This window comes from Geotrypetes seraphini, chromosome 8 (genome assembly GCF_902459505.1).
Source record: "Geotrypetes seraphini chromosome 8, aGeoSer1.1, whole genome shotgun sequence".
Classification (NCBI taxonomy): domain Eukaryota; kingdom Metazoa; phylum Chordata; class Amphibia; order Gymnophiona; family Dermophiidae; genus Geotrypetes; species Geotrypetes seraphini.
This window is the reverse complement of record NC_047091.1, coordinates 165,316,538-165,338,486: the sequence shown is the minus strand read 5'-3', so window position 1 is coordinate 165,338,486 and position 21,949 is coordinate 165,316,538. Positions and strand designations below refer to the sequence as shown.

The 21,949-nt window shown below is 46.6% G+C and overlaps 1 protein-coding gene across 7 annotated transcripts in view; it reads right to left on the bottom strand.

Moving 5' to 3' along the window:
- The window catches only part of ACACB (acetyl-CoA carboxylase beta), a 272,288-nt gene that overhangs the window by 166,831 nt on the left and 83,508 nt on the right, over window positions 1-21,949 (bottom strand). For all 7 annotated transcript variants that reach the window (XR_004540311.1, XM_033954376.1, XM_033954378.1 and 4 more), the window contains 6 exons: window positions 21,149-21,310; window positions 17,423-17,586; window positions 16,933-17,083; window positions 12,137-12,240; window positions 9,886-9,967; window positions 5,961-6,106 (listed from right to left, as the gene is read on the bottom strand). Coding sequence is in view for 6 of the 7 variants with exons in the window: in XM_033954376.1 (XP_033810267.1) it covers window positions 5,961-6,106; window positions 9,886-9,967; window positions 12,137-12,240; window positions 16,933-17,083; window positions 17,423-17,586; window positions 21,149-21,310 (809 nt within the window). In the remaining variant the exon portion in view is untranslated. The remainder of the gene's footprint in view (window positions 1-5,960; window positions 6,107-9,885; window positions 9,968-12,136; window positions 12,241-16,932; window positions 17,084-17,422; window positions 17,587-21,148; window positions 21,311-21,949) is intronic.

Sequence of the window (21,949 nt, the reverse complement as noted above, 5' to 3'; positions counted from 1 at the left end):
GGGCCTGAGGCACATGGACAAGGCTTTTTGATCGTCCAAGTAGCCATTTAGGACACTTTTTAGACGTTTTTTAAAAAAAATTATTACCCCCATAGAACTTAAGTCCTAATAAAGTGCCTTAGAAGCTTGTATTTGTTACTTAGCGTTCATTGGGTCAAATAAGGCAACTTCCAATTAAAACCCAAAACCCAGAACCCTCTTTCTCCATGTTCTCAATCGTTTTCCTTTACGTTTTGTCTTCTGTCTGCTCTTACCCTATTTAATTCATTTTGTGGTTATTTTTTTTTGTTTTTAAATTTAAAATTTTTTATCGTAAACCAAAAGAACATAAGAATTGCCGCTGCTGGGTCAGACCGGTGGTCTATCGTGCCCAGCAGTCCGCTTACACGGTGGCCCCCTGGTCAAAGACCCTAGTCAAAGGCCCCCTGGTCAAAGACCGCTTAGATTTGCCTTCTGGTTTTATAGTTGCGATATATTAAATAAATTGAACTTGAACAGTCACTTCTTGGTCTTAACGCTAATCCAATTGTGGTAGGGGAAACAATTCTCCTCTAGCTGAAATTTTGGATTAATAGCAAACCAAACCAGACACTTCCTGGCCTCTGTATTTCCTCCGCCCCTTAGTGGGCATTGTTCCTTAACTCCTTTACCCAGTAAATTAAAAACAAACATTCAGCTTTATAATAATAATAATAATTTATTTTTTTGTATACCGCCCCACCAACAGTTCTGGGCGGTTCACAAAAAAAAAGAACTGAAACAATTCAACAAAAAAATACATTTTCGTAAAAACAATATATCCTACAGCGGTCAAATACAACAATGAATAAAATACAGTTTAAAATATACTAAGAATGAAAAATAGAAGAATGGTAATAAAACAGTACATCTTGTAGCGGTCAGTTACAACATTAATTAAAATACAATTTAAGATAAACTAAGAATTAGAGAATAAAGAAGGGTAATAATGGAACCACATTGCTATTAAAATCAACTTTCTTGTTTATCAAATAGATATGATTTTAATGATTTCCTAAATGTAAAATAGGAGTAAGTTTGAGCAATCAGCGGGTGTAACCAGGAGTTCATCTTCCCAGCCTGATACTCCAATGTACACAGAACAGCCTAAGCAAACCAAATATCAGAAACTGTCCCCAAATCAACTGCCCTCAGCTATTTCATCGGGAGAAGGTGGAGTTCAGGAATTTAGTTATAATTGTTGAGCTCAATATTTTTGTGTGTGGAAAACAAATTGTTTTGTATTACATTGTTCTTATTCTAAAATAAGAGTTAAAAAGGAACTGTCCCCAAATCATATAATTTGAATATTTCCCTTTCCCTCTTCTCTCATTGTGATGCTTTCTCCCTTCTCACCCTATTTCCTAGTCCTTAACCTATTTCAGTATTTTTTTTTATACTCTGTCTTGTTTCTTCCCAATTTTCTCATCTCTCTCCAACTTGTCATATCTCCTTCTCCCCATTTTTTACATTAGAATCACATATTAACTCTCCAAATTTCATTTGTGTATGTGCTCTTTGCTCTTAAAAATCCCTCAATTTTTTTTATTATTTTATACAGTACCGTATTTTCGCGGATATAACGCGCACCTGTGTAAAACGCGCACAGGGGTATAGCGCGCAGAAATCACGATGATATGTACCAAAACTTTTCTATACCGCGCTCAGGCATATAACGCGCATGATGCCCGACGCTCCTTTCGCCCGCCCTGACTTCCGTGCACTGCCCTGACTTTCCGTGCGCTGTCCCGACTCTCCGTTCACCCCCCCTGACTTTCCGTGCACTGTCCCCCCTTGAAGTCCTGTCCCCCCTTGAAGGTCTGTCCCCATCCTGAAAGCCTGATGCCCCCCCCCGACGTCCGATACATCCCCCCCCCCCCCCCGGCAGGACCACTCGCACCCTCACCCCGAAGGACCGCCGACTCCCCAACAATATCGGGCCAGGAGGGAGCCCAAACCCTCCTGGCCACGGCGACCCCCTAACCCCACCCCGCACTACATTACGGGCAGGAGGGATCCCAGGCCCTCCTGCCCTCGACGCAAACCCCCCTCCCCCCCCCACGACCGCCCCCCCCCCAAGAACCTCCGCCCGTCCCCCAGCCGACCCGCGACCCCCCTGGCCGACCCCCACGACACCCCCACCCGCCTTCCCCGTACCTTTGTGTAGTTGGGCCAGAAGGGAGCCCAAACCCTCCTGGCCACGGCGACCCCCTAACCCCACCCCGCACTACATTACGGGCAGGAGGGATCCCAGGCCCTCCTGCCCTCGACGCAAACCCCCCTCCCCCCCCAACGACCGCCCCCCCCCCCAAGAACCTCCGCCCGTCCCCCAGCCGACCCGCGACCCCCCTGGCCGACCCCCACGACCCCCCCACCCCCCTTCCCCGTACCTTTGGAAGTTGGCCGGACAGACGGGAGCCAAACCCGCCTGTCCGGCAGGCAGCCAACGAAGGAATGAGGCCGGATTGGCCCATCCGTCCTAAAGCTCCGCCTACTGGTGGGGCCTAAGACGCGTGGGCCAATCAGAATAGGCCCTGGAGCCTTAGGTCCCACCTGGGGGCGCGGCCTGAGGCACATGGGCCAAACCCGACCATGTGTCTCAGGCCGCGCCCCCAGGTGGGACCTAAGGCTCCAGGGCCTATTCTGATTGGCCCACGCGCCTTAGGCCCCACCAGTAGGCGGAGCTTTAGGACGGATGGGCCAATCCGGCCTCATTCCTTCGTTGGCTGCCTGCCGGACAGGCGGGTTTGGCTCCCGTCTGTCCGGCCAACTTCCAAAGGTACGGGGAAGGGGGGTGGGGGGGGTCGTGGGGGTCGGCCAGGGGGGTCGCGGGTCGGCTGGGGGGCGGGCGGGGGTTCTTGGGGGGGGGGCGGTCGTTGGAGGGAGGGGGGTTTGCGTCGAGGGCAGGAGGGCCTGGGATCCCTCCTGCCCGTAATGTAGTGCGGGGTGGGGTTAGGGGGTCGCCGTGGCCAGGAGGGTTTGGGCTCCCTTCTGGCCCAACTACACAAAGGTACGGGGAAGGCGGGTGGGGGTGTCGTGGGGGTCGGCCAGGGGGGTCGCGGGTCGGCTGGGGGACGGGCGGAGGTTCTTGGGGGGGGCGGTCGTTGGAGGGAGGGGGGTTTGCGTCGAGGGCAGGAGGGCCTGGGATCCCTCCTGCCCGTAATGTAGTGCGGGGTGGGGGTAGGGGGTCGCCGTGGCCAGGAGGGTTTGGGCTCCCTCCTGGCCCGATATTGTCGGGAAGTCGGCGGTCCTTCGGGGTGGGGGTGCGAGTGGTCCTGCCGGGGGGGGGGGATGTATCGGACGTCGGGGAGTCGGCCGGGCAAGAGGGCTTGGGCTCCCTCTTGCTCCGATCGTGGATGCGGGTGCGGGTGGGAGCGCGTGCGAGCGGTCGTTCGGGGTGGGGGTGCGAGCGGTCCTGCTGGGGGGGGTGAATCGGGCGTCGGGCGGGGTGGGAACTATGTTTAAAAACTTTTCTATACCGCGCTCAGGCATATAACGCGCGAGGGGTATGCGCGGTACGTAAAATCACGTATAACGCGCGCGTTATATCCGCGAAAATACGGTATTTATAATTTACAATTTAACATATCAAAAAATCATTTCAAAATAGAAAACCACATATAGAAAAAGAAAAATACAAGAAATATGTATTCTAGAACAATTCAATGCAGTGAATAAGTACATTCAGGGCAGGATTAAAGCATAGGCAAACTAGGCATGGGCCTAAGGTCCAAATATTTAGGAGTGGCCCTCTCAAATGTGTAAGTCAAGTCAGAGTTTTGTCCTGGTACGTTAGCTGCTGCCACAGAGAAGAGAATCGGGAGGGCGCAGAGCCATTGTTCACCATAGAGGTCTATCTGTTCTTCCTCACTCCCTATGTACTGCCTTCTAGTCAGCAGGGGGAGCCATCGAGCAAGGCCTCTTATCTGCTGTTTCCTCCTCTGCAGTCAGAATCATGCAAGGGTCCATTTGTGGAAGCTTTGAAATATATTTAAATTACAATGAGGGGCCCCAACATACCTGTTTGCCTAGGGCCCAACAAAGAGTTAATCCTGCCCTGAGTACATCCCAACATATCCAAGAATATAGGAAACATGCACTCCAAAATGGGTGAGACAAGCACTAAAACAATTAGTTAAACAGGAGAATACTGAACTAATATTTAAAGGAAAACTCATGAATCTTGGTCAAATATCTGACTAAACATTTAAGTGCGTTACAAATCTTAAGTCTCTTTGGATGTAGGAGTGAATACAGAAATTGGCATAAGTGGACTTCTTGCAAAATTCCTCCTACGCTCTAGAGACCAGCTTTGTCTTGATGTGTCCTCCTTTTCTGCGTATAAACTTTTGAGTCACCGGAAAGTGATGTTTTCAGTTCAGAAATAGACTTTCTATGGTTCTTAGGCAAGCATCTTCGGTTTTAGTTTCGAAATAAGCTGAAAATGTTTTTGTTCTTGTGTGCTTTTTCTACTAGTAACAGCGAGTAATGAACCAGCAGTCAAGTCTCAGTCAAGTAACAGCATTCGAGCTGTTTTGTTTGTGGTTATTGTTGGTTGTGAGATGGGAGATTTTTTTTACACAGGATGGAAAACTGTTTCATGCATTTAACATAAGTCATGGGCTAACAAAGACTGGCTTTTTCTGGATGCTAACTGTGTTTCCCTATGTGTTCTTAAGTTTTGATTCTTCGCTGCAAAAACAGATTTCCAAGGACACCTACGTGCTGTGAAAATGCAACTCCATATATGAGAACAGGAATCCAGAAGCTGAAATGCCTCAGCAGGGAGACTAGCATACCCATGTGAAGAAAAGAAAGTTCAAGAAATATGCCTGTTATGGGCACCCCCGGAGAAGATAGAGGCGTGGACTGGGGGTGGGATAGACAGGCGGCATACTGGCACTTATAGGGATGGTACACGAACAGAGCTGGAGGTGTGTTTCACAGGACAAAGAAAAAACCCTATATATAACGTCATGCTTTTTAGGGTGGGGCCAGAGAGCTCAACATACATTCAGAAATGTGCTGGCCTCTTGTCTGTATGATTTCTCCACTGTATTTCCAGACTGACAATATAAGATTCTTTTTGGTATGCTTATGCTGCTATAATTTTTTATACTAACAATAAAAGTATCGACTGTTTTGGAATATTCGATGCGCGTCTGTGGTTATTTCCTTTAGAAGGATTCCGGTGAAGTGGTAATGCAGCCATCCACTTCAGTTGTATTGTTATGTTTGTATTGCAATATGTTCAGTGGACTATGTTTTGTTGTTTTACTGAAATATGTGTCATATGAGAAGGTTGAAATGTTTTATTGTACTCCGCATAGAATTGCGGGAATATAAATTTTAAAATAAATAAATACTCAGTCTCCCTAGTCCTCTCTTCTCCCATTGTCCCCCATGGCTGCTGTGTAGGGCCCAGCAAGTTCCATCTCTCTCCCATGGATCACTTCAGACCTTGGGAAAGAATGCCTACGTCATGTGTGCCAACATATTATGACCTCCCCGCTGAGGAATCTAATCTAATCTAATCTAATCCTTAGGTTTGTATAGCACATCATCTCCACGTTCGTAGAGCTCGTCGTGGTTTACAGTAGGAGAAATAGGAGAGAACTACAACAGAGGGTTAGAGGTAGAAGTGTGAAGAAAATTTAGAGGACTTGGGATGCCAAGATATAAGAGTTTCCTTGATTCCTAAGTTGGAGGGAGACTTACATTTTTTGAGAAAAGCCAGGTTTTCAGATGTTTGCGGAAAACTTGGAGAGAACTCAAGTTCCGAAGAGGGGAGGTAAGGTTGTTCCAGATCTGTCAGATGCCTAAATTTATTCCCTGGCTTCAAGAGGACAATGAACAGAAGAGCGGCCAGAAGTCAGACGAGACTAAAGATTTATTTTTAAACCATGGAAGGGCAAGAGAGAGAGGAAAAACACATAGCGTACTTATCAATTTCTTCTTTCATATAGGTAGTGTAGCTGTTCCCATCGTAGGACAGTAAAAGACCGCCATCACTCAGCCTGTGAACGTCAATCTCTATGTGAGAGCGGTTCATGATGATCACATATGTTGTGGGGGACTGACGAGCCACCTGGTGAAAATACAAACAAGACCATCTCATAAAAGGCTTATAAACATAACATAATTATTTATTTACTAGTATTTTAGCCCGTTACATTAACGGGTGCTAGAAGTCTGGCCGGCTCCCTTAGTCCCTTGCCCCCTCCTCCTTCCCTTCCCGCGGTCCCGACAAACCTGCCGACTCCAGCAGTGTCTGCAGCACTCTACACACGCTGCTTCGTGGCCTTCTACTGTCCTGATTTACTCTGGCACGTCCCTGATGACATCATCAGAGACGCGGCAGAGCAAATCAGGGCAGTAGAAGGCCCCGAAGCAGCGTGTGTAGAGTGCTGCAGACAGGTTTGGAGTCTGGACCGCGGGAAGGGAAGGGGGGGGGGCCGGTCAGATGTCGGGAAGGGTTGGGAGACCGCGAAAATTTACTGTTTTCTTTGCCGCGAGAGAGCAGGGAGTCCAGCGCTGGCGGCCAGTCCTGTCGCGAGTGTAGTTAGGTGCTGGAAGGCTGGGGACTCGCGCATGCCCACTCCTGCCACCACCAGTGTTCCCGCTAAGCTGCGTTGGCCTGCGCTCGCGCACAAAATATTACATCGCAGCGCAAAGTTTCTCTTCACAGCGCACACACGCGTCGGTAAGGTAAGGGGACGCATTGGGGGGATTGCACTTCCCCACAATTGCCATGCTTCGGTTCCTCTTCTTCCTTCCTTCCTCCCCCCCCCCCCCCGCGGGACCCTGCGGCACCATCAACTCTTACTCCCTCTAATGTCGGCCCTGCAGCTCCAGACTTCCTCGCACCTTCTCCCCTCCCCCTTTGGATCGCTATTATTTTAAATGTTATAGCCGCGGAGCTGTATCCATCAGTGGAGATGTCTAACCTCGGCCTGCCCCGGAACTCTTACTGCAACAGTGACTTCCTGTTCCTGCCTAGACGGGCGGCTGCTGCAGTAAGAGTTCCGGGGCAGGCAGAGGTTAGACATCTCCACTGATGGATACAGCTCCGCGGCTATAACATTTAAAATAATAGCGATCCAAAGGGGGAGGGGAGAAGGTGCGAGGAAGTCTGGAGCTGCAGGGCCGACATTAGAGGGAGGAAGAGTTGATGGTGCCGCAGGGTCCCGCGGGGGGGGGGGGGAGGAAGGAAGGAAGAAGAGGAACCGAAGCATGGCAATTGTGGGGAAGTGCAGAGCTGCAGGGAAGAGTGTTGCGGTACCCAGCTGGAGGGAGAAGGAAGATGAGGGAGGGAATTAAAGGAGATGCCAGGGCTTGGAGCGTAGGAGGAAGGTATGCCAGTCTAAGGGAAAAGGAAGGGGGAGATGTGAGAGCATGGAGGGGGAGCGAAAGATGGAAGAAAAGGAAAGGAGAGAGATGCCAGAGAATCAGGGAAGGGGAGATACCAGACTATGAGGAGAGGTGTGGGAGAGGGAAGGCGAGGAGAGAGATGCCAGACCAATGGGGTGAAAGGAGAGATGGAAGGGGGAGGCATACAGTTTCTGGAAGGGGCATAGAAGGAGAGAAGATGCCATATAGGGGAAGAGAGACGGCAGACAGTGGATGGAAGGAAGAGAGTTACAAGAAGATGAGGAAAGGAGAAACCACAGAAGACAAAGGTAGAAAAAAATTTCTATTTATTTATTGCTTTAGGAGACATGTGTCACTGTTTCTGTGAAGCATTGTATGCAGAGTCCAGCTTCTTGCTGGTTCAATTTAACCTTTGTCTATGTATTTTTATTTTATCCCCCCTTTTACAAAACTGTGAAGCGTTTTTAGCACCAGCCTTGGTGGTAGCAGCTCTGATGCTCAGAATTTTATGAGCATCAGAGCTGTTACCTCCGTAGCTAAAATCCACACTACAGTTTTGTAAAAGAGGGAGGGGTTAGTTTGTGATTACATATTCCTTACTAGGCGAAGGCGTTTTCTGTGTTCTGTGTGTTCGAAAGACATGGTTTTCTGTTAGGATTGACGGTGTAGGATTGATCTGTGCTGGTCTGGCTTGTTTAGTTTTACAATGGGTGTATTGATGTACTGCTCACTGCAATATGTAAGATGCTGCCTTTTCCTAGGTACTCATGTGTGACGTGTGGTTTGTTACTAAAAATCATGTTTTTCTTACAAATGGGGGGGGGTGCCAAAAAATGATGGGCCCCGGATGTTACATATGCTAGGTACGCCACTGTATGTAAAGATACCAGAAAGCTGGCGTAGCAAAAACTTCTAAGTTTTGAGTATTTAACCCTCCCACAATCTCACGGGCACTCGTTTCAAGTTTATTGAGATTTTGATTTAAACGCAATATCAAATATTTTCAATGCGTATAACAAAAATAAATTTGGGGAAATAAATAAAACCATTTGAACCAGTGTTCCCGCTAAGCTGCGCTGGCGTGCGCTGGCGCACAAAATATTACATCGCAGCGCACACGTTTCTCGTCACAGCGCACGATCGGAAGAGGCGTACGGCAGATGGCAGGGCGGCGAGAGGAGAATCGGGCGAGTTGGCTCATAACTTGCTGGCGCCCGATATTTTTGGCTCACGGTGAAAAAAGTTTGCTCACAACACCCGCCCGCTTAGAGGGAACACTGGCCACCACAGACATACACCTCACGGATCAGGGAAAACAGAACACGCAGGTAGGAGTGCGCATGCGCAGCTAGGGTCTTATTATATAGGATATACCGCGCTTATGCCTTTCGGTTCAAAGCGGTGTACAAAAGAATACAAAACGTATTTCTCAGTAGTACACACATATTCCTGAACATCTTTTTTTTTGGGGGGGAGGGAAGTACCTCCCCCCCCAATATTTAAACAAGAATATAGTCATCATAAGATATGAAAGGTATCTGAAATAAGGGAATCAATTTTCTTAAAAAAAAAAAAAAAGCAACAGAGAGGAGATATGAGACACATTTAAATACCTCCATGGCATGAACGCACAGGTCTCTCGCGCTCATCAAGAAAGCTCTGGGAGGGTATAGACTCGGGAGTAATTTAAGGAATTACTTTAGAGCAGTGGTTCCCAACCCTGTCTTGGAGGACCACCAGGCCAGTCGGGTTTTCAGGATAGCCCTAATGAATATGCATGGAGCAGGCTTGCATGCCTGGCACCTCCATTATATGCAGATCTCTCTCATGCATATTCATTAGGGATATCCTGAAAACCCGACTGGCCCTGGTGGTCCTCTAGGACAGGGTTGGGAACCACTGCTTTAGAGAAATGGTGGTGGATGTATGGCAGAGCCTCGCAGTGGAGGTGGTGATGGTAACTTATCTGAATTCACAAAATCTAAGGGACAAGCACAGAGGATAATAATAATAATAATTTTATTCTTGTACACCGCCATACCCAGGGAGTTCTGGGCGGTTCACATCAATTAATTAAGATCTGCGTTGACACGCGGATTCACAATATTTTATCAGAGTTGCAAGCAACGATGAAGGTGAGGTTAGAAGGGAAGGGAGAGAGAGAGAGACCAAATAGGGGCGGGGGGGAGGGAAGAGCAGTAAGAGGGGGTGGGGGGAGGATCTCCAAGGAAGAAGGGAAAGTAGTTGGCAAAGATGGGCAGACTAGATAAGCCATATGGTCTTTATCTGTTGACATTTTCAATGTTTCTATATTAATGGATGTAACAAAGAAACGACAAGGTCAAGAATGAAATGGAAAAAGGCTGAACATGGCCAAGATCACTGATAAGGTGAGCAGGAAAAGAACAGTGTGGCTTGGACACAATGAGGGAAAAAAAATAAAAGATGAAAAAAGGTTCTAAGAACCCATCCACCCCCTTCCAAATCAGTTCCTACCTTAAGAGAATATTTAATGCTCTCAGCGACAAGTTCCACATCTACAATGTTCAGCAAAGTATCTGCTGGTAGAACTTGACCTCTGGAAGACAATTAAGACCCCCAAAAGCAAAAAGGATTAGAAACCTGACATTATAATCATCCATCAAAGAAAATACCAGATCTTTTCCGATTTACATTCTAGAAAGCTAGGAGCCAGACATTCACGTTACAAAAAGAAATACCATTAAATTCAGCACTAACTGGATTTTTCCCCTTGGCACGAAAATTTCTCAGCACACATCCACTGCGAATAGTAAGATAAGTTGCAACAGCTGTTATTACAAACTAACTCTAGTGGAACGCCACAGCCATTCAGTTTAAATAACAGAAAAGAGCTACTCGGCTCCTTAATCCAGCCTAGAGAATGACACAGGGACTCTCTCTTCATCTTAATTAATCTTACTTATTGCATTTCTTCTGTTTCTACTGTAAACCGCTTAGAACTTCACGGTACAGCGGTATATAAGAAATAAAAATAAATAAATAAATAAATTTTTCCCCATCCCCGTGAGAACTCATTTTCCTGTCCCCGCAAATTCTTTTCCTGTCCCTACCTCATTTCCGCAAGCTCCATCCTCATCTGCACAGGCCTCAAACGCTTCAAAATCACAAGTGCTCGAGGCTTGTGCAGTTAAGGCAGAGCTTACAGGAATGAGGAAGGGACAGGGACAGCGACAAAAGTTGTGGGGACAGGGAAATTGCATTCCTGCGGGAACGGGGACAAATGTGTCCCCGTGTCTTTCTCTAATCCAGCCTCTAACTTCTTGTCATTTCCCCTCCTTCAAGGGAAAGGAGAAGCGAGATTATCACTGGAGTAGAGAGTGTAGAAAGAAGGGAAAAAAAAAAAACCAGCTACTTTTCCCTCTCATTTAACATCTTTGGCTCCTGTCAATCCCCTCCACTGAAGGCGATGTCCAAGAAATGCTAGTTACTTTCAGATCATGGAGATATTACTTTCTCTCCTTCTTAAAGTTTATATAATATTTTAAGTGATTTAAAGCAGTGCATTTTTTTTCTAGTAAAAAAAAAAAAAATTGACAGTACTCAAGTGCTAGGCTATCCTTCGAGGGTGGGGTAATCACTAAAGGACATACCCCACAACAAGCCAGGCCCCCTGCAACTAGACACGATCTATGAAAGGCAAAAGATGCGGTATTCAGTACCTCCCTAACAAAGCTCTGAATTCAAGACATTTCAGTCAAAAATTTAAAGTACAGTGGAACCTTGGTTTACGAGCATAATTTGTTCCAGAAGCATGCTTGTAAACCAAAATACTCGTATGTCAAAGCGAGTTTCCCCATAGGAAATAATGCAAACTCGCTTTGATACGTTCCCACCCTCCCTCCCCCCCCCCCGAGGCCAGCGGCGCTGCTCTCCCCCACTTGCAACCCCCCCCCTCAAACAGGCACCCCCCGCCCGACCAACTTGAACTCACCCTCCCCCGTCTGGCACCGGCACTAGAACCGGCATCGCTCCCCCCCCCCCCCCCCCCCCCGGCTCGAATCGGCATCCTCCCCCCCCCCCCCCCGCGCGAGAACAGGCACCCCCCCCGCCCAACCAACTTTAACTCACCCCCACGTCTGGCACCGGCACGCAGACCACAGGACGTGCCGGTGCCGTTTGAAGATCTTCTTCCTGCCTCTGCCGGCTTTGAGCATGCATCTGCGCATGCTCAAGCCCTTCTAATTCTCCCTCTCGCTGAGATTCTCGCAAACCGGGTTACTCGCAAACCGAGGTTTGACTGTAATGCTTTTTTCAAGCACCTCTCTTTTTCTGTTGACTGCACAGAATGGTAATATATAGAACAACGATTTTTTTTGTGTCATTTTGGCTTGTTTTCAGTCATTTCCGACTATATGCTTAGTCCATTTCTTTATTTGTGTATCTGACATTAATTGGACCCCTGAGGAAGGCGTGTTCGCCGAAACACGGACTGTGTAGGGTCCGGTTGGACTATTACATTTGTATTTTTATTGTGAAAGAGCTTATAATAAATCATTCTCACATCAGCATCCACAGTTTTTTGGGTTTTTTTTTAACTTCTAGAATAACTTCATGGCATTCTACATCATTGCATTGCACAGCTGTTCTGTATTCTAAGACTGATACACCTGTGAGAAACAGTAACTAGAACATTTGCAAGAATACTTCAGGCTCTTCACATGCAGCACTGGTGACCCAGGACTAATGATACAAATCCGTGACTTACCTTTCAAGCGAGTGTAAGAAATCTGTCATGCAGATTCTGAATAAGGCATCAGCTACATTCAAAGCGCCACAGACCACTCCAAGCATGGTATCCGGTTTCTCAGCCTGGAAACAAATTTATGGGTCATCAGAAAAGAAAACTAGATTTAAAAAATTAAAAAAAAAAACCCCACAGGTTTGAGCAATGTTGCCTGAGTAAGACCTGGGCTTCAGTGTCTCTCTCTTATATTTTTAAGTTTTTAGTTATATTTAGTTTTCTTTGTTGGTTTTTAGTTTATTTTGTTCCTTTCATATACCTTATTCATAGTTTTACAGGGTTCTGCACTTTTTTCTTTTAATTTTCACTCGGGCGAGTCAGAAAACTTCTTGGAAAGGAGGAGTTTGACGGTTATAGAATCACAGCATAACTGTCTACAAACCTAAAGGCCTAGAATGGTGCATTTTCAGCAGAGGCCCTTCCTGCGTCCTTCCTTCCTTCCTTCCTTCCTTCCTTCTCCCCCGATTCAGTAGGGGATAACGGTGAGCACAAGTAGACGCCGGGGCCGCACCGAAAACAGCGGCAGACTGCAGAAGCAGCGGCGGGGACTTATGAGCACAACTCCGCCCCTCCCCCGATCCAGCAAGGGCTAATGGTTGAGCACAAGGAGACGCCGGGGCGCACCGAAACCAGCGATAGGCAGCAGAATCAGCAGCAGGGACTTAAGAGCACAGCTCCGCCCCTCCCCGATCCAGCAGGGGATAACGGTAAGCACAAGGAGACGCCGGGGCCGCACCGAAACCAGCGGCTGGCAACAAAAGCAGTGGCAGGGACTTAAGAGCACAGCTCCGCCCCTCCCCCGATCCAGCAAGGGCTAATGGTTGAGCACAAGGAGATGCCGGGGCCGCACCGAAACCAGCGATAGGCAGCAGAATCAGCAGCAGGGACTTAAGAGCACAGCTCCGCCCCTCCCCGATCCAGCAGGGGATAACGGTAAGCACAAGGAGACGCCAGGGCCGCACCGAAACCAGCGGCTGGCAACAAAAGCAGTGGCAGGAACTTAAGAGCACAGCTCTGCCCCTCCCCCGATCCAGCAAGGGCTAATGGTTGAGCACAAGGAGACGCCGGGGCCGCACCGAAACCAGCGATAGGCAGCAGAATCAGCAGCAGGGACTTAAGAGCACAGCTCCGCCCCTCCCCCGATCCAGCAGGGGCTAATCGGTTGAGCACGAAGAGACACCGGGGCCGTACCGAAACCAGCGGCAGACAGCAGAATCAGCAGTAGGGACTTGATGAGCACAGCTCCGCTCCTCCCCCGATCCAGCAGGGGATAACGGTGAGCACAAGGAGACGCCGGGGCCACACTGAAACCAGCTGCAGGCAGCAGAAGCAGTGGCAGAGACTTAAGAGCACAGCTCCGCCCTTCCCTGATCCAGCAGGGTTCTATACCATGCTTGATATCGGATCCGAGAATGGTGGCAGTTGGCCGTTTAATGCAGCTGATGCACCGAGATGACAGTGGCGGTTGTCTGGCTGTTGCAGAGGTCATCTGATCCAAATGACATGCCTGCATTTTAGCATTGCATTGACTCTGATCCAAATGACATGCCTGCATTTTAGCATTGCATTGACTCTGATCCAAATGACATGCCTGCATTTTAGCATTGCATTGACTCTGATCCAAATGACATGCCTGCATTTTAGCATTGCATTGACTCTGATCCAAATGACATGCCTGCATTTTAGCATTGCATTGACTCTGATCCAAATGACATGCCTGCATTTTAGCATTGCATTGACTCTGATCCAAATGACATGCCTGCATTTTAGCACTCATTACTACTTCCTGGGAAACCTTATGGCTGAAATATTGTGTGTTGGCTTGGCTGCATACATCAGGGCTCAAGGATCATATCAGCTTTCGCTCCTTGGCATATCGTCCTATCGTCTGACTGGAATTTACTTTATTTAATTTATTTTATTTTTATTTATTGTTTTCTCAGGTACTTTAGCTAGATTGTGAGCCTTCGGGACAGCTAGGGAAATCCAAAGTACCATTTTTATTTATTTCATTTTAATGTATCTTTAATCTATCTTCATTGTAAACCGCTTTGAACCTCACGGTATAGCGGTATATAAGAAATAAAATCAAAATCAAACCCAGGCTAGTACTAGATAAGTAAAATCTAACTAAGGGCTCCTTTTACTAAGCTGCGTTAGTGTTTTTAGCACACGCATTTTAGTGCGCACTAAACCCGCGCTACGCGGCTAGAACTAACGCCAGCTCAATGTTGGCGTTGCGGAATGCGCTATTCTGCACATTAAAGCCCTATCGTGGCTTAGTAAAAGGAGCCCTAAATGAAGGAAATAGTCTCGGAACACCACAAAAGGGGATCATATAGGATTTCACCCCTAATTTCAGTGGTGATGGCTCTTTCATTGGCCAATCCTTCGTTTTCCTAACTACTCTTATGTAGCATATAGAATCATTTATTTTGTCTTAAATTTTTCAAACTTTTCAAAATCGGACTGAATTTATCAATAATTTTAAATATCAAGTTCATTTTTAAGTCTTTAAATATTGTATTCTAAAAAAAACTCTTTTTCTTTCTTTGTTTAGAACCAACATTTAGGGCTCCTTTTACTAAGGTGCGACAGCGGATTTAGCGCGCGCTACAATGCCAAACGCGCGCTAAACACCAACGCCTCCATAGAGCTTGCGTTAGTATTTCTCGTTTAGCGCGTGGTTTGCGCACGCTAAAAACGCTAGCGCACCTTAGTAAAAGGAGCCCTTAATCTATGTCAGAAAAACGAACACTTATTTAATAACTAGTCTTTAAGCCCGTTACATTAACGGGTGCTAGAATAGATGTGTGTGTCTTTATTTCTTTCTTCTTCTCTCTCTCCTCATGACCGCTTTCTGTCTCTCTCTTTCCTCGGCTGTCAACCATCACCCCTTGCCTGTTCCACCTGTCCAGCAGTAGGCCTTCTCCCTTCCTTTTACCTCTCCCTGTCCAGCAGCACTCCTTACCTGCTCCCCCTGTCCCTCTTCCCTGCTCCCCCTGTCATAGAAACGTTATTCTAGCACCAGCAGCACTTCTTCCCTGCTCCGCAGTCATTATTCCCTGCTCACCCTGTCCAGCAGCACTTCTTACCTGCTCCCCTGTTCCTCTTCCCTGCTCTGTCTGTCCAGCAGCACTCCTTCTTTTCTCCCCCTGACCCTCTTCCCTGCTCCCCCTGCCCAGCAGCACTCCTTACCTGTGTCTCTCTTTCTCCTTAGTGTTTTGTTATTTTTTTTCAATCTGTCTCTTTAGCCCCCTGTCCTTCTGTGAGTGTCTGTGTGTCTCTGTCGTTGTGCACTGTTTGTTTGTTTTTTTTAAATCTATGTTTAGTTCCTGATCCCCTCTGTTTCCATGGCAAGCATGTTCGCGGATGTGAGGGCCGTTTTGTGGTGCCGGATCTGGCGGCGCCGTGTAGGTCGGAAGACGGGCCTCAGCGTTTTGTAGGTCCGGGTCTGGCGTCGCCGTGTAGGGCGGAAGCGGGAGGCGGGGCCTCAGCACCGGCCGGGCGGCTCGCGCCGCCGGCCCCCAGTAGCTCAAGGCCGGCGGCGGACATGGCTTGCGTTGCATGGTGGAGGAGGAACATCGGTGACGTACAACCCGCGCATGCACACTAAAAAACTGCGACAGATCAGGGAACACGATTTTTTTAGTGCGCATGCGCGTCCTACCATTTTATTATATTAGATAATAATAACAACATCAACTTTATTCTTCTATACCGCCACAGTCGAAAGACTTCTAGGCGGTTCACATCAAAGAAGGCTGGACAATCAGCAAATTACAGAATGCAAGAAGTGAGGGTACAAGTTATTACATAAGAAATAGATGAAAGGACAGCATATTACATCGAAAGTGTTGAAAAGTGCTGCAGTCATATTGCTAAACTTTTATAATGCTACGATCGTGTTGCTGAACATTCGCTAAGCACAGCCCTGTAATCAAATTAGCGACTTTACAGGCATGATGTCACTCATCTCGCCATTCGCTCGTTGGCTAATGCTGGCCCAAACTGCATAGAGCCCATATGCTAAAAATAATCCGACAAGAACCCCGTGGAAGCCACGATCCGCGGCGAAACGGGACCCGTCGGTATTGACACTATGCAGTTTGGGCCAGCATAAGCCAACAAGCGAATGGCGAGATGAGTGACATCATGCCTGTAAAATCACTAATTTGATTACCACGTTGTGCTTAGCGAATGTTCAGCAAATATGACTGCTGCACTTTTTGACACTTAAATAAGTGTTTGTTTTTCTGACATAGATTAAGGGCCTGTTTTACGAAGCCGCGCTAGTGGCTGCGCTGCGCTAACGGCCCCGAAGTCCATAGAGATTTCAAGGGCTTCGGGGCCGTTGCCACGCGGCTTTGTAAAACAGGGGGTAAATGTTGGTTCTAAACAAAGAAAGAAAAAGAGTTTTTTAGAATACAATATTTAAAGACTTAAAAATGAACTTGATATTTAAAATTATTGATAAATTAAGTCTGATTTTGAAAAGTTTGAAAAATTTAAGACAAAATAAATTATTCTATATGCTACATAAGACAAAATAAATTATTCTATATGCTACATAAGAGTAGTTAGGAGAGCCATCACCACTGAAATTAGGGGTGAAATCCTATATGATCCCCTTTTGTGGTGTTCCGAGACTATGTCCTTCATTTAGTGATAGACATCTTCATTAATTTGCCTTGAGTGGATCGTATGTTATTTTGGCAAATTATTTTTCACATTTAGCTTTGAATTTTCAATGGTATTACCTGCACTTTCTCTGCAATAAGAAGATCCAGCCATCCAGTGTCAATATCGTTATTCTGAAAACTCTCCGTTTCCAGCAACTTGATGAGGTATTCCACTGTGGTTCTGAAATCCCCACGAATGGACAGTTCCTTCAGGGCCACGACCATATTCCTTGAAAAGATATGCATACAGGTTGTCAGCAAGACAGAGCTGTGTGTGTTTATGCTTGCAACTTCCTACAGAAATCTCCCAAAAGTATAAGAAAATCATTCACAGACAGTATAATAATGAAACGAGAATCTGAAATTAACAAATCTCAAAGGCACATGAGGCTTCACACAGTTCCTTACACTGAATTCATATTCTATGCATTCATTTCTGAGCTCAACTAGGGAGGGGGGTCCAGGATATATTTCCTTTGCCCCATTCTTTGAAAAAGCAAAATTATAAAATCATGCAGACACATAAGGGGAGAGGGGCAGGAATGATGAACTACAGAGGGATACTGACGAGATAGCCTCCTCACGATTTTCTCCCCAAGAGAAGCAGTGTCCAAACTGAGAATCGGCAAACTCATGTAGGCCTCCAGCAGCCGCTACGCTGAAATAACCCCAGACATTTTTACTGCTACGGAAATTCAGCTCCTGCACAGTCCCTGAACTTGGCTTGAAACCCTGAAGAGGAAGAAAGGAAGTGCATACAAAATGTAAACACAGCAGTCAAAAAAAAAAAAAAAACCCCAAAAACCCCAATCCTCTTGAATGCAAATAATGTTAAACTTTTATACTTGACAAAATAAACTCGGATATGTGAAAACTCAATAATGTTCCAAAACACACTTTCGCAAAAAAAGATTCAAAAAATGTCATATACAAAGTAGACAGTGCTGCTTTGGTTTAAATGGGATGTGTTTCAAAAAAATGGAGGAAAAGCCTCAGACTGAAGCCCTCCCACCACCACAATGGTGGTCCAAGGTGGTTGGGCGATAACCTCACTGGCAAAAAACCTCCATTGCACTCCCAAAGTATTAAAAACCTTAAGAAGGGCTGTCTATGCAAGTTGATAGAAGAAAGAAACTTTCAACTTATCTTCAGTTGATCGGTACAACGACGGTGGCCTGCGTTTCACGAGTCTGCTGCCTCAGGGTGTAAAACAATCCGATCAAACTTTAAACGGGACGCCGAAACGCATCTCCTGAACAGTCCTGCTTAAGGTTTTTATACTTTGGGAGTGCAATGGAGGTTTTTTTGCCAGTGAGGTTATCACCCAACCACCTTGGACCACCATTGTGGTGGTGGGAGGGCTTCAGTCTGAGGCTTTTCCTCCATTTTTTGAAACACATAAGAACATAAGCATTGCCTCTGCCGGGTCAGACCAGGGGGTCCATCGTGCCCGGCAGTCCGCTCCCGCGGTGGCACTCCAGGTCCATGACCTGAAAGTGTTCCCTACCTAACCTAAAATGTCCATACCCTATTTGCTCAGTGTCCTGTAAGGTAAACCTCTATCTGTACCCTGTTATTCCCTTCGCTTCCAGGAAGTCATCCAGTCCCTTTTTGAACCCCAGAATTGTACTCTGGCTTATCACCTCTCCGGGAAGCGTGTTCCAGGTGTCTACCACCCGCTGAGTGAAGAAGAACTTCCTTGCATTCGTTATGAATCTGTCTCCTCTCAGTTTTTCTGAGTGACCTCTTGTTTTAGTTGTCCCATTTAAACCAAAGCAGCACTGTCTACTTTGTATATGACATTTTTTGTATCTTTTTTGTGAAAGTGTGTTTTGGAACAAACTTTTATACTTGAGACACCACCAACCTAAGACCTTAACAAACAACTTTTTCATAAGCTCATAAAAAAATTGCACCTCCTTGGACAAAGTGAAGAATTTGATTTTAATACTGAAAGTGCTCAAGCATCCAAAGAGCTGGAAACTATGCTGGATACACCCTTCCGTACCTCAAGCGTGGCTCTTGCACACCCATAGTCTGATAACACAGTTACACAGTGAAAGCAGTGTGTCCAAAGGAAGTGTACTGAAACTTTGCTGAACTTTCTCTAGTTTTTAAAACGATTCTGTAAGAAGCAGAGTGTTCATGTAGATATGCGGGGAGTGTGTGGTACAGTGGTTAGAGTTACAGCCTCAGCACCCTGAGGTTGTGGGTTCAAACCTCACCCTGCTCCTTGTGACCATGGGCAAGTCACTTAAACCCCCCATTGCCCCAGGTACATTAGAGTATGAGCCTACCAGACAGATAGGGAACATGCTCGAGTACCTGAATGCAAACCACTCAGAGATTATAAGTGGTATATAAATACTAAAATAAATGTTAAAAGATGACAATTAAAGAGAGTTCTTTGAGAGTCATCTGAATGATTACCCTCAAATAATATCATTACTGTTCGAAATCCACCATGCCTAGTTGATAGGCGGAATAGAAATTTTTAAAATAAATACATTTTGAAGTAGATATTCAGCCTGCAGTTGTAACTGGCTTAAAAAACAAACAGTGGGTGCTGTAGGCTGAATTAATCCCAGATATTCAGTGTCAGGTCATGTCCAGGTTCCAGCATTGAATGTGCGGCTACCTGAAGTTAACCAGAAAGCAGCCAACATTCAGACTGGTGCCCGGTTAGCTTGGCAGAAAAAGTTAGGACAGCCTATTATAAGTGGTATATAAATACTAAAATAAATATTAAAAGCGCCTTCTCCCCACTCTGCCTTCCCCATTTTTTCCCTTCAGCGTCTTCTGCCCACTCTGCCTTCCCCAATTTTTCCCTTCGGCTTCTTCTCCCCACCACCCTTCCCTCTCGCCAGCTCATCGCCCTTCAGCACCCCTCGCGCGGCTCAAAATCTCCCTCCCTCCCCCTTACTTTCGCAGCTCATTAGTAAAAGTAACTTGCTCAAAGCCGGCCAAGCCTGCCTGCAGTCGCGTGCGGAAGTTTCTCCACTGATGTGTCAGAGGAGAAGCTTCCACCCGCACACACGCGACTTGAAGTGGCATCAGAGGAGAAGTTTCCGCCCACACACACACGACTGCAGTTACTTTACTAGCGCCGCAAAGATAAGGGGGAGGAAGGAAGGGAGATAGATTCGGTAGATAGGAAGGAGAGAGGTGACCGTGCGCGTTCCCTCCCTTAACTGCAGGGACAAGGCCATTCACAGCTCCATGGGGCGGTGGATGGCCTTGTCCCTGTGCCCACAGTGAGCACCCCCCCCCCCCAGTTTTGGCAGGTAACAGCCACCGTGTCATTCTCCAATACTGATATACAAGTTTGTTCTCAGTTTCCACCTGCTGGTAGCACTGAGGTATATAACCCATCCTTAAGGAACTATACCAGTTTATCAAGCGATACAGAATGAGCCCTTTTTTTTTTTTTTTCTTGGTTAGAAGAGACTCCACTGGCTGTCTAAGCCGGAGGCCTGACCCATATCAGTGGCCAGGCTACCAGCTGAGGCACCTCTACAAAAATGCGGGGAGGTGGAGGAAGGTGGGGGGAGGGACCTAGTATGAGACCCGCCAGGTTTAACATTCCCCGAGGTTGGGCGGATCCCCAAACAGGACCCATCCAAGCTCTATCCAGCAAGAAAGGGGACCAGGAGCCCTAAGACAAATTCCAACAGTCCTAACAGGTGGAGCAAATTTAGTCTTACCACTCTGCTGGAGACTGAGAAAGACGGGATGGTTAGGGGGAGCCTCATCTAATATACAAGTTTTGGTCTCAGTCTCCATCTGCTGGTCACAGTGAGATATAACCATCTGTGAAGAATTTAACTGTACCAGTCTACAGGCACTACAGAAATGGCCAAATATTGTTTGTGTATCATACTATAGAGTTAACACACAGTAATTTAGTAATTGTCAGCAGACTCAGATTTTCTAGATGGCCAAACCTGCATCACTTCATCCCCCTACTTAATTTTCATCTATTCCCTCCCTGGCTCTTATCATCACTCTCTCTATCTGTCCATAGAAACCTCAAGTTCAGTCAAGGTTTTGATTGATGTATACCTGCTAGTACATTCTTCCCGTAACCCACTAACTCAGTAAATTTTTTCCTTAGATTTCCTTTGAGCAATACCATGGACCTTTGACTCTGACCTTCTTGTCCAAAAGTTCCCTATCCGTAAGTGAAGCTCAACAGATATTTAAATGTTTCTATCATACCTGCCAACCTCCTCCTCCTCCTCTGGCAGTATATACTTAAAATCACTTTAAGTCATGTATATTAAAAACAACTTACCTCATCAGGATTTTCACTGGTAATCCTTGCAGCAATAACATGACCTCTGGGGCTTGGGGCTTTTACTGGTTTCAGAAAAGATATTGAGGAATCAGCCCAGGGCTTTTCTCCATAGAGGATGCGAATATCCTTAATCCTGTGCAAGGGAATTCCCATAGCAATCTATACAGATGAAGGAAAATGCATAAAGTAAATTAAAGACAGCACTCAAGGAAGGCAGCCATAATATGATCATATAATGAAGCTCGGTGCTCCAGAGAATAGCCGACAGTGTGGGGCGCATGCAGGAAGCAATAAGCCAGGAGGAAATGTATGTCAGCAGAGAGTTAAGCAGCACATAAGCTGCCTTCTGCCTCCTGTTTCAGTAATTTTAACAGTGCATCTACCCTCTCATCAAACGACAATATATTCTGCTTTTATTCAATACAACCAGAAAAAAAGGGTTGTGCGTTAGGGCAGCAGAAATAGCAAACAGTGGAATAAACCTGGGTCTGGCCAGCAAGTTGTGCTATACATAAATATGTAAGCAAGAAAAACAGTAGTCTGGAAGACTATATGCACACACAGGAAAATTCAAGGGCCTAGCATCAACCCAAGCAGCAGGTAGCCAGATCAGTCTGGCAGGCTGCACTTCTTATGCTCATGGGATCAGTTTACTCAGGGCAATAGCAACTAGCCAGGCACAAACAAGGAATAAGGGACTTTCTCCACAGACAAGCAGAGAATATACAGGCACACTTGTGGTATCTGTAACAGGTCCACTGTGCCAGAGCTCTCCTCCAGCTCCGCATCATCCTTGTG